We start from the raw sequence: 11,838 nt of genomic DNA, 5'->3' as shown, positions 1-11,838 counted from the left end.
GCACCCTTGAACCTCACCACATAGGCTGGGTCGTCAATACATTTAAAAACAGTTGGTGGGTGTTTACCTGCATGGTTTAAGGAGGGTCTCGAGCCTATGCAGTCTATCCCACTCTGCTGTAGTTAACATGGTGAGCTTGTGCTTCTGTTTGGCTAGAGTAACCTTCACAGCCTCTTGGTTCTTCAGCAGACGAGAGATCATGAACAGTGTTCAATTCCACCTTGTGGAAACATCCTGTATCAGTGGCTCTTTGTCTTGTTAGGGGGCCAAGCCCGAGGGGACGAGGAAACGCGTATGCAAGCAGACGCGTTTCCTAGTACCAGCGGTGCTAGGAACCCTATTGTTTTTGTGCTGGTTTTTATTATTTTTATTCTTCCGTTGATAAAACTGGTGCTGCAGGCTACACCGTGCAAGGGAGGGCGGTGAAATTTGGAGGGTTGGTCCAGACCCCTGCACGTACCTCAGACGCAAAAAACTACATATGTCCGCCTGCAGGGGGCGCTATAAGTTAGGACAACACGTTTTGGCCTATAACTTCCACATTTTAAATGACACATTCATATACATCATATCGATGTATTCCCTGAATAGAGCTGGATTTTCTGACATAGGCCCCGCCCACTTCTGCTGCAGATTTCACCGCATATGCAAAACCTACTTTTTTGAACTCCTCCTACAGTTTAAGAGCTATCTGCATGAAACTTTGCACATATAATCTCCAGATGAGTCTGGTGAAAAGTTATCAAAAGAATTTTGGCACTCCAAAAAATGCTGTATTTATAGCCAAACAATCTTTTTTGCTAGCTTAAAAAAACACATTGTTTCATATTTTGGTCAAAGTAAAGGCTTTTAACTTCAAACTTAAGTCACATGTTCAGGAAGTCATACAGAGGCTCTGTGCCAAATATGGTGCAAATCAATCAACAGGGGGCGTCATAAACCCACAAATATCAAGTTTCCTAAAAGATGATCGCATTCACACATAATTTGGTGAGCATGATGACACATCACTCCAGAGGCCAGCTGCAAAATTACGTAACAATCGGTGAAAGTGGGCGGGACTTATTACGACAAATCCAAATCGCCACACATTCGGCCTTTCGCACTTCCCATTACAGTGAATACTGAGGCTCAGACATTGACCTGTGTCCTGACGCACGCCCAGAGCCCCGTCGTCCTTGTAGGCCATATTGCGTGGGCTTCGTGGGGGGCGAGTCGCGCGGGGAGGCTTGGCCCCCGTTCATAACTGTTCGGGACGAACAGTTATAGTTCTAGTTGTGTTTGCTCCTTGTGCAGTTCCTCTGTGTTTGAGGGGCTATGTTTAAAATGCCCCACTATTTTACGACATCTTGCCATCTTGCAAGGCAAACTGTGATGGTCCTCTGCAACACGTGAGCAACACACGGCATGTGCTGGAATGTGAGCTGTCTCATTGCAGCGATCAGACCAGGGCGGAAACACGTCACCAATCAGACCACAGATGAACGATACAACTTTACTCATCATTATTAACTAATATTTATCTTGCTCATCTAAAAATAGATTGAAATATTTTTATTTTATTATTTCATTTTTATTTAATTTTTTATGTCTTATTCAAGGTAATGTGGTGAGTTGTGGGGCAGCTCCCTAGGTGGGGCATTCCTTACAATGACTTTTGTTGTAATTTGTCACTATATAAATAAATATTGATTGATTGATAAAGGCTGGACTTTGAGGCACAAATATTAAAAGACATTTTATTCTTGAAATACATTCTGCAACTAGGGCAGATCATCAATACTTTTTATCAATGGCAACATCTAGTACCATTTGTATACTAATGAGATTCATTAGATCTCTGTACTGAACAACTTTTCAAATGCAGTTAGAAACTGGATGGCAAATAATTTTCTGCAGTTAAACACTGATAAGATGTCCTTGTTTTTGCTAAGTTTTGACATTCTGTGTCCATATTTTTGATATTCAGAAAAGGGAGGCTGATGTAACAACCCACTAAGGTAAATTATTTATTTTGAAATGCTGTAGTGTCACATGCTGGTAGTTGATCAGTGAGTAGAAGTTATAATTATGTTTATGTTCTGGTCAGAAACCATGCCATATTCTGTGTCTGTGGTCTTATTGAAGAAGGCGTGGAACACATTTTGCATTGGCTCTTGTGTTACATTTGGGCATTTTGCAGTATGGGTGCAGTTGGGTTGGGTCTGGATGGTGTGGGTACAAGCAGCAGTTTTAGGTCTCTGTATTAGGCCTATATAAGACTCTACTTTGGAGTGTGGTAAAAGTGTAAAAATGGACATAAATTGGTTTCCACAACATTCAGCAAATGTGTGTAAGTTGAAGTAAGGTTCTTGAAAGTGACATAATTGAGGCACTGTCTGTCTGGCTGTCTGTGTATGGGTGTTTGTGTGTGTGTGTGTGTGTGTGTGTGTGTGTGTGTGTGTGTGTGTGTGTGTGTGTGTGCACTGTGGCTGGGTTCAGGACATACAGAAGCAAGTCAAGAGCTAGGCTCCAGCTCACAATATTGTAAAGACAAATTCCGGCCCCTCCTTCCTCATGTAATTACTGTCCATTTAGATGATTACCTGTAATTACTTGTTAGCTGTCAGCATCAGACAGGAACTCAGCCTTAGACACCCGGAGGAGGACAGGGAGGGCGTAGTGGTGGAGCAAGGTAGAATTGGAGGAAAAGTTGGAAGGGGACAGAGGTTGTGAGAGAGATGACAGAGTGAGGAGGACAAAGAGGTTGAAGTGATGGAAAATGAGGAGAGAGTAGTGGGAGTGGGGATAAGAAGGAGATGGAGGAGAGGCAGAGGAGGTGGAGGTGGAGGTAGAGGAGAAGCTGAGTACAGAAAGAGTGTTGACATGTGTTTGTGGCAGTGGGGGTCAAGCGGCTACTGTCTCTTCTTCCAGCTGCTGTCCGTCAGAGCCTGCCGGTGAATTAATCTCCCTTCATTTGCAGAAATGAAGTAGACCTCTGACTGCAACAGTAATTGCAGGGCTACTGAAGGCCCTCTGATGACAGTGATGCTGCTTTTCCACAAGTCATGTGAAAGTCTAGTGGTATTAGTGAAAAGTAGCACACTTTTCATTTCCTGTTTTTATATGTTGTTTTCTGGTGCTACAAGAACTTGTTGCTGTGTAGTTGTTGATGCATACTGCTGGTGAGCATCTAAAATAATAAATAATCTTTTCATAAATACAATAAATTATCAAAAAAACTGATAAAAGCAGATATTCAAATAGCTTGGTATAAAACATTAAAGAGGATAGACTTATTTCTTATAGACAACATCCACCGTCATGTACAGCCTTGTAGAACCTGATAATGTAATAATTTCCTGATAATGTAATAACTCCCAATAATGTAATAAAAACCGCTCATTACTCAAAAAAAATATAATAAACCCTGATAATAAAATAACGTCCTGATAATGTAATAAAGTGCATTTCCCATAATGTAACAACCTTTGTATCAATAATGTAATATATTATTACATTAATGGGAGGTTATTACATTAACGGGTTAACCTTATTTTTTGCAGAACCTAATAATGTAATAATGACCCAATATTGTAATAACTTTGGTCAGTGCTGTAGTAGCAGGCCAGTAGTTATTTGGGGTCAAAACTGTCTTGGCAACCACCCACTATCTTTTTGCCTATCATTATTATTGTTGTTATTGTTATTGTTATTATTATAATGGTCCTTAATCATCTTTACTTCTTCTGCCACTTGAGTCTATGGCACCCGCTAGATCCATATTGTAAAAGGTTTAGAAACTGGGTACGTTTATTGGTGACAGTATCTTTACACCAAGATTCATGTCTGAGCCTTGAGTATCCTAGCTAGTGTTAAACTTAAACCCTAATTAATATTAAACCAAACTCATTGTTCCCAACATGCTCATATCCATTTCAATGTGATAATTAGTTTCCCAATTTCATCTGGAAGCGTGACAAGGGGTGAAGGGGTGGCAGGATTGTCACTATTTTCTTGATATTCAGGAATAACAATCAATCAGTGATGGTCTGAACCAGACCATCGACTTGATTCAATGTGTCTTCTTTATGTAATCCTGTGAGACTCCTCCTCCTGAATACTGTTAATGTAAGGACTAATTGGGCCACTTAGGCTGACATAATGATCCCCATGACCCTCAGCTATATGACTAAGCACTAAAGTGGGCAAGTCCTCATAATATCCTCCAGTTGGTGAAACAACAAAGGAAATATCCACACCAAGAGTTGAAACAATCAAACCTGAACTCGGAAAATGCTGATACAATTTCCTAAGAGTTGTAGATGACCGAAAAATTCCCAAGCTGATCAGCCATAGCTGCAAACTGACAGTTGCCATCTGGGAGAGGATCAAAAGCTACTGTCATTTCAGAAGAAACAAATGATCAAATCTGATGTGTGTGTATTGGTAATGGGAAAGGACTGACTGATTTTCGTCTTTTTTCTTTACTATCAATCAATCAATCAGTCTTTATTTGTATAGCGCCAAATCACAACAAAGTTATCTCAAGGCACTTTACACATAGAGCAGGTTCTAAACCGAACTCTTCAGGTTTTAACTTTGAAGAGACCCAACATTCTCACATGAGCAACTTCCTTTTAACAGGAAGAAACCTCAGTCAGAACCAGACTCAGAGTGAGAGGCCATCTACCTCGACCGGTTGGGGTTGAGAGGAGAGAAAGGAAGGACAGAGGAGAGAAGCACAATGAAAATCAACAATGAAGCTAGAAGGTCCGGGACTGCAATCAGTCATCCGGACGTCTACATATTAAATAAATAAATGAATAAAAACTGTTCTGAGTATCAAGTTTGTAATGAATAGTCCAGTGCATTCACAATAATATAAGTAAATAATATAGCTGCAAGTAACAAAGCAGCAGGGGATAGGTGAAAGAAGGACAGAAAAACAGTGGATGGTCACCTACAAAGCTTTACCACTTGGCCCCAAATAACTGGTGGCCTGCAAATACTGTTGCAACTACTGTTGCAGGCAAAGTTATTACAGTTTTGGGAAATTGTTACAAAAAATAAGGTTAACCCAATAATGTAATAACCTCCCATTAATGTAATAATTTATTACATCATCGGCTCAGAGATTATTACATTATTGGGAGATGCACTTTATTACATTATCAGGTTCTACAAGCCTGGAAGCCAATAGTTTTCGGATCTGGGCAGCGCCATCTTGAATATTTCAAGTGCATGCCGGGAGAAAAAAAAAACAGATTCTGGTTGCGAGGGCTGGATCTCGAGGACATAGGGCAATCAACCTGTCAATCACGACGTAGCCACGCCCTAATGCATACCCTGCTTTATCATCAAATATAAAATCAGGTTCAATTTCACAAATGAACATCATACTGCATTGAAGAAGGCTTTAAACTAGCGGTTGAGACCATAAACACATTTGAAAACGTTTACTGAAGTTAGAAATTCAGTGAGAAGTTGGTGAATCTCCATTGACTTATATTGAGACGGAAGTCCTTTTGACACCAAAACAGTCGCCCCCTGGTGGCCATTTGCTAGAATGCACTGTTCCCTGCAGACAGTGCAAAGACAGAGGAAGCAGCTGACTCAGTGGCGCCTGTGGAGACCACATCAGCAGAGGACGAAGAAATAACCAATTGCATAGAAGATCTTTCAGCTATAGACAAACCTGTATACCAACTAGGGTTGCAAAATTCCGGGAATTTTCAAACTTGGAAACTTTCCATGGGAATTAACGGGAATTAACGGGAATTAATGGGAATTAACGGGAATAAACCGGGAATTTACTAAATTGAAGGTATGTTCTTATTAGGGAACTTAAATATAGTTGTGTAAAATAATATTTTAGTATAATCCTGACTAACACAACCAGATATCATGCAGTACAGTTGAATATCTATGCTATCTGAGACCACGCCCCCTACATGCACTGTGCATTCCTCCATCACATGCACAGATGATTTCTACAGTTCTGGACCACCCTTTTGAGCCCAGAGCACACAACTTGAAGCCAGACTTTTGAGCCTGTGGTTTTGATAACATTATATGGGAATATATTTAGGGATATGTTTATGTGTAAGTGCTATATTTAGCCTTATGGTGGAAAAAATAAAACTGGTTAAAACCAAATAAACCACAATTTATACAGCAAATATCACTTTAACAGACAGGAGTGGAACTTTGATGTTACTAGTTATATCATTTGCACCTTAGTAAATAACAATAACTAATAGTTTTAAAAATGTCTTGTATATTTTGGATTTTATGAGTTGTATCTCCACCAGGATACATTAGACACCCCCCCCCCCCCCTCAGGGATGTGTAGCTTCACAGACACATTGTTGTATTTTTTCAGAGTTGTGTGTGAAACCATTAAGAATAATAACATTTAGTTGCTTTTTTAATATATATTTTTAATATTAAATTATAAATAATTTTATAATTTAATATAACTTCAACAGCTCAGGGACATCAAGCGACATTGTGCACCTTTTTTCATCGTCAACTTAAAATAATGTTTTGTTTTTTAATGAAGGGGTGGACTTTTTTTATCCAATTAATCAATCAAATGATGATACCTTTCCACTAAATTACCCTCAGTTGCCATAAATTCCCATAAATTCCCATTTAATTCCCATAAATTCCCATAATTCCCTTAATTCCCATGGAAAGTTTCCAATTTGGAATATTTCCAAAATTCCCCAGCTTAACTTCCCATGGAAATTTACCGGAAACTTTCCGGAAATTTACCGGAAATTTTCCACCCCTTTGCAACCCTAATACCAACCTAAATTGTGCAGTCAATTGAGCCAAGCAGTCAGTGGAAATAGCAGGACTTTTTCATATAAGTTATAGGTATAGCCTGTACAGTTGGCTAAATATAGCATTAAACTGGACATTGTATTTTATCAACCTTGCCACCGCTTCAGCAACACTGATGTCAAAGATAACAGATTTAACAAAGAAGGACTAAGAGACTGAGGGCATCTTGGTCAGTTTTGAATAAAAACATGATCCTAGTAAAGGCCTTATTGCTGCTGTGGCCAGACACAAAGCTTTCAAACACATTAAAGGCTGGAAAAGATTGCAATGTGCATCAGACAAATAGGTGTGATTCACTGACTTGATTGAAAGAAACTGGGCACATGTGAGAGTTGTCACTGACATTTTCATTTTTCAAAACCACCTCCTAAAAACTGCAGCAAAGCTTCTCCTCCACAAAATCAAAGTGGAATTGCATACACAGACTGACACCTAGTATGCAATTTTCTCTGACGAACACAAAGACCTTTCAAAAAAGGAGCAACTAATTGCTATCTGTGTGAGGTACATCCGTAATGGCAATCTGACAGAGACAGTTCAAATACAATGCCTGCAAATGGCAAAAACTGAGGACATTTTTCATTCTAAAAGTTAATTCAAAATGGCTGACTATGGCTCTGGAGGTGCATGCGGCTCTTTAACTAGTACCCCCCCCCCCCTTTATATCATCAAATCAAACTCTTTACGGCTGTATTTTTCGACATTTGAAGTCTGTCCATTTTTTCGCACAGATTACATTGCTAAATTACTGAATTGAAGTTGTCTACAACTCTCCACCACTGTCTGTGGAGGGCTCAGCCCCGCCCCTGCTGAGAAAGAGAAGAGGGGGCGAGAGCATTCTGCTGTCATTTATGGTCATTTATGATTTATGCTGCTCTCAGGAGAGAATGCTGTTACTTTATTCTGTATAAAAGGTCTGGACACTGAATGGAAGTACAGAGTTGCTCCACTAGTAAGCAGTAACAGAGGTAGTCAAAGAGCGACTGACACTGTTGTTACTGTAGCAGCTGTGTGAGTGAATGAAGAGAGGGAGCGCTGGCAGCTAGAAAGCCGGTGAATCAGATCAGTATAACGTTATTTTCTGATTGTTTCACAGCTGTTACATTCAAAAGCACAAATAAACACACCCACACACACCTCCACTAAATGCCGGACGAGCACACAGCATTTGTTGAAAAGTGTGAGGTTAAAAAAGAGCGAAAAAGAGAGAGAGCTGTGAAGAGCAAATATAGGATACTTTAGACCAAAAGTCATAATTAAGTACAAACTAGCCTATTTATTTTGTGTTTACTCTTAAACTATTAGGCTGCAGCTATATGTTTAATTCAGTGAACATGTGTAGCAGCAGTTTGATTCCCAACTCCTTTAGTCTGCATGTCCATGTGTCCTTGGGAAAGATATTTAATCCCAATTTGCTCCAGATGGCTATTAATCATAATAATAATTTATTTAAAAGCATGCCTAGCATGCACAGGCCCTAAATATTCACATTGCAACACTTCTTAAATCCTGTTGATGGCAGCAGAGTGCAAAATTGACACACACACTTACAAAGAAACTGATTTTTCTATTATAGTGGGCATTTTTAGTGACAGCCAAGAGCCAATAAGGGAATCAGGGAAGTCTTCAGAGCTACCAGCATTTTGGTCTACACAAGTTTTCTGACCCACAAAGACAGAAAAACAAGAATACACACACACACACACACACACACACACACACACACACACACACACACACACACACACATACACAGACAGACAGACAGACAGACAGACACACACACAAACAGGCAGACACACACACACTCTTTCTTTCACTCTTCTCACACTCTTCCCACATTCATTCTAACTCCAAACTTCACTTCCCTCCCCCCTCTCTCACTAACAGTCTCTCGGCCCTCCCACTTGGTCTCCCTCCCTCCTCTGAGGACCAGCTCTGTCTCTCTCTACACTTGTCTCTTCAGTCAAGGAGAAATTAATTGGAGGAAAGAATAGAAGAAAGGAGCTGTTGGAAAACTTAACGAACCAAAACTTTACTTTACTCTCTACAGCATGCCACAAAAAGGTAAGCTTGCGCTCTCTTTTTTCTCTCTCTCTTCCTCCCTTTCCATCTCTGTCTTCTCTCTCTCTCTATTAGTCTGATGAGGGAGTTAAAAAGTTACGGTTTGTTTAGCAGTTAAGGCCAAGTTGGTAGTACGTGGAACATGTACTACTAACATTTTTGTTGAAGAACAGTTTTGTTTTTTAAAAAAATAGGCTACAGAAATAACTCAACGACATAGTTGATTTAAGAACAGAGAAACAAAAGAAAAGAAGGAGAGAAGGTACAGCTGACAGGTTCGAGGGACAGAATGACAGGAACAAAGAAGGAAGAAAGTTTTCTGATCATTTTCTCTGCCTCTCTGGTGCAAGAGGTTTCCTGTAGACAAAAAACAAAGAGAGCAAAATTAGTTCAAGTTTGGATTTAACATGAATTTATTTCAATGCAATGTGCCAAAATGCTGTAAATACCTTACGACTGCATTATTGACCAATGAAACCTGAGTTTCCTACTATTAAAATATAAGATTAACAGAAGTTTATAATTATTTTTCTGAGAAATGCTGAAGTCAAATTGAATCACAAGGCCCACCTTGGTTAAAAAGTAAAAATGATATACATGCATTTATGAAAGCCTAAATAAATCACCTTTCATAATATTGACAGCCTAAAATTAAATTACAATTATTGTCTTAACATTCTGAATATAATAATTCTACTGAATTGGGTTCACAAGCTCAACCAATGTAACATTTATAGAGGAGCTGTAAAGACACTTTTTTTGTTTATGAACAACACCATCTGTTCCATTTATCAAGTCTTTTTAGTGTTACAATTAAACATTGTGAATGAAAATACAGACATTTTTTTTATATCCTTTAGTAATCCTTCCTTCATCGTTCAGTTTCCATTTCATTCATCATTCCGTGATTGATTTTTCAAAGTCAAAGACCAGAGTTTTAGCTCAGGTTATGTTCCAGCAATCCTCACAGGAAAGAACGCGCTGACTCAGCTCAGAGTTAAAAAAAACACAACAAACAAACAAACAAACAAACAAAAAACACAAAACAAACAAAAAGTGATAGTGCGCTGATGTGGTGAAGCTGCCACTCACTGATCACATGCGAGAGATGCGGATTATTATCGGAGCTGCCGGTTGATAACAGCGGGCAGGAAGACGACAGTGAGTCCTTCCATTCAACAAGATAACACAAAATAAGCTTATTGAAGAGCTTTTATTTTACTTCAACTTTTATTGACTCTCTGTAATCTACTCCGAGAATAGTTCGACCTAATGATCCATTCACACCTGCACAACTCATTCTCATGACTAAATTCTTAAATGACAAAATTGTGCCTGTTGTATGTGCAGGCTGAGCCCTAATGATCATAAACTTCTTCAATTCGTTTTCAAATATTTTCCAGCATGTGACTTTCTACCCAAACAGTGTGGACTTGATCCTTATAAAAACATTCAATGTGATCATTTTTATTTTACATATCGTCAGGTTTCATGCTAAAAAATAACAGTTAAAAAAAATCAGATTTTCTTTGTTAAAATTAGAGGATCAAACAGGTCATTCATTTAAAGCCAGCACTGCGTTGGTTCTAGTAATATCAACTTGCACACACACACACACACACACACACACACACACACACACACACACACACACACACACACAGATATATATTTGTGGGGTTATTAAGATATAAGTGTCAGTTGTAGAGAAGTTGTTTCTTTAGTTGGTATTTAAGCGGAACATAACGACGGTCTCTGGCTATAAATCAACTGATTTACCCTCATCATTAAATGATCTGGTTATCCAGTGAAGGTCTTCCTTTATTGTTTTTGAATTGAGCTAAAGGAAGCCTAGACTAAAAGTAAGCGAATGCTTGAAAGGCCTGCATCCTGATAAATTCACTGACTTTAGTGGAAAAACAAAAAAGTCATTTTGATATTGAATCATTCATAAATCCCTCATCAGACATCAGACATTTGATGTGGGGGCTTTTTCAATTCCAAATCCAGACTATATACAAGACAATAAATTCGTCTAAATTGATGGTCTAATTAAGCCTGACGTTAATTAACGTCGTAATTAAATCGAAGCCAATTAATCGCTTGATTAATCAGACTGAATCTATGAAACATGTGAGTTTGGGACATTTCATCTTCTGTGTGTCAGACGGATGGGGCAGATAGAAGCGGGATGTACTTTCACAAACGCCTCTGTAACTGCCGCGCGTGCACCCGAGCCCCCCAATCATCACCACACACACACACACACACACACACACGTGTAAATCCTAATGTGAGCAAGCGGTGTGGAGAAGCACCAGTAGGTCATATTATTATTATTATTTTAATAAACAGAAACATTAATTATTTCCTTTCCTTTTAGATTTAGTTTTTAATTTATGTGGTATTATTGGGAGCTGTATTCCCTAAATAGGAATTGTAGGCTATTTATTTATTTTTGGGAGGGGTGGGGTGGGGTGGGGTTTCTTGGTAAAAGCATGTCACAATGTGGAAAATCAACACTGTAAAGTTGACTTCATCTAAACATACACTTTATTACTTGCAGATTTTGAGCTCATAAAATGACTCAATTTCTTGGTTATTTTGTTCCTACTTTGTTGACTTTGAACTTCTGAGGGTCCAAATAGCGGAGTCAACTTTTAGGCTACCTTTATGTAAAGTATTGGTGCAGCATACTCATACAGGCCATACAAAACCACAAATAAACGCTACTCTATAAACAGTAAACTTAAAGTGCCATGTTGACCGTTCATTCTACTGAATCCTTCATACTAATATAGTAGGCTACCTGTATAAAATATTGTTGGCTAACTGCCTCTAAATATTCTATTTGGCCTGAAATATGAAGACTTATTAAACAACTGTTAAATATTTATTACGGGTAGCCTACAACATAATAGCTATTAATATCGCATATAACAT

General features: G+C 38.8%; 1 protein-coding gene across 1 annotated transcript in view; it reads left to right on the top strand.

Annotated features, from left to right (window-relative positions):
* The first annotated feature begins 8,885 nt into the window (after positions 1-8,885).
* Positions 8,886-11,838, top strand: part of LOC128359283 (paired box protein Pax-6-like) — a 30,542-nt gene continuing 27,589 nt past the window's right edge. Inside the window, exon 1 of the mRNA XM_053319743.1 lies at positions 8,886-8,898. Coding sequence (XP_053175718.1) covers positions 8,886-8,898 — 13 coding nt within the window. The remainder of the gene's footprint in view (positions 8,899-11,838) is intronic.

Source organism: Scomber japonicus, chromosome 5, assembly GCF_027409825.1.
Source record: "Scomber japonicus isolate fScoJap1 chromosome 5, fScoJap1.pri, whole genome shotgun sequence".
Lineage (NCBI taxonomy): Eukaryota > Metazoa > Chordata > Actinopteri > Scombriformes > Scombridae > Scomber > Scomber japonicus.
This window is presented reverse-complemented; position numbering and strand designations above follow the sequence as displayed.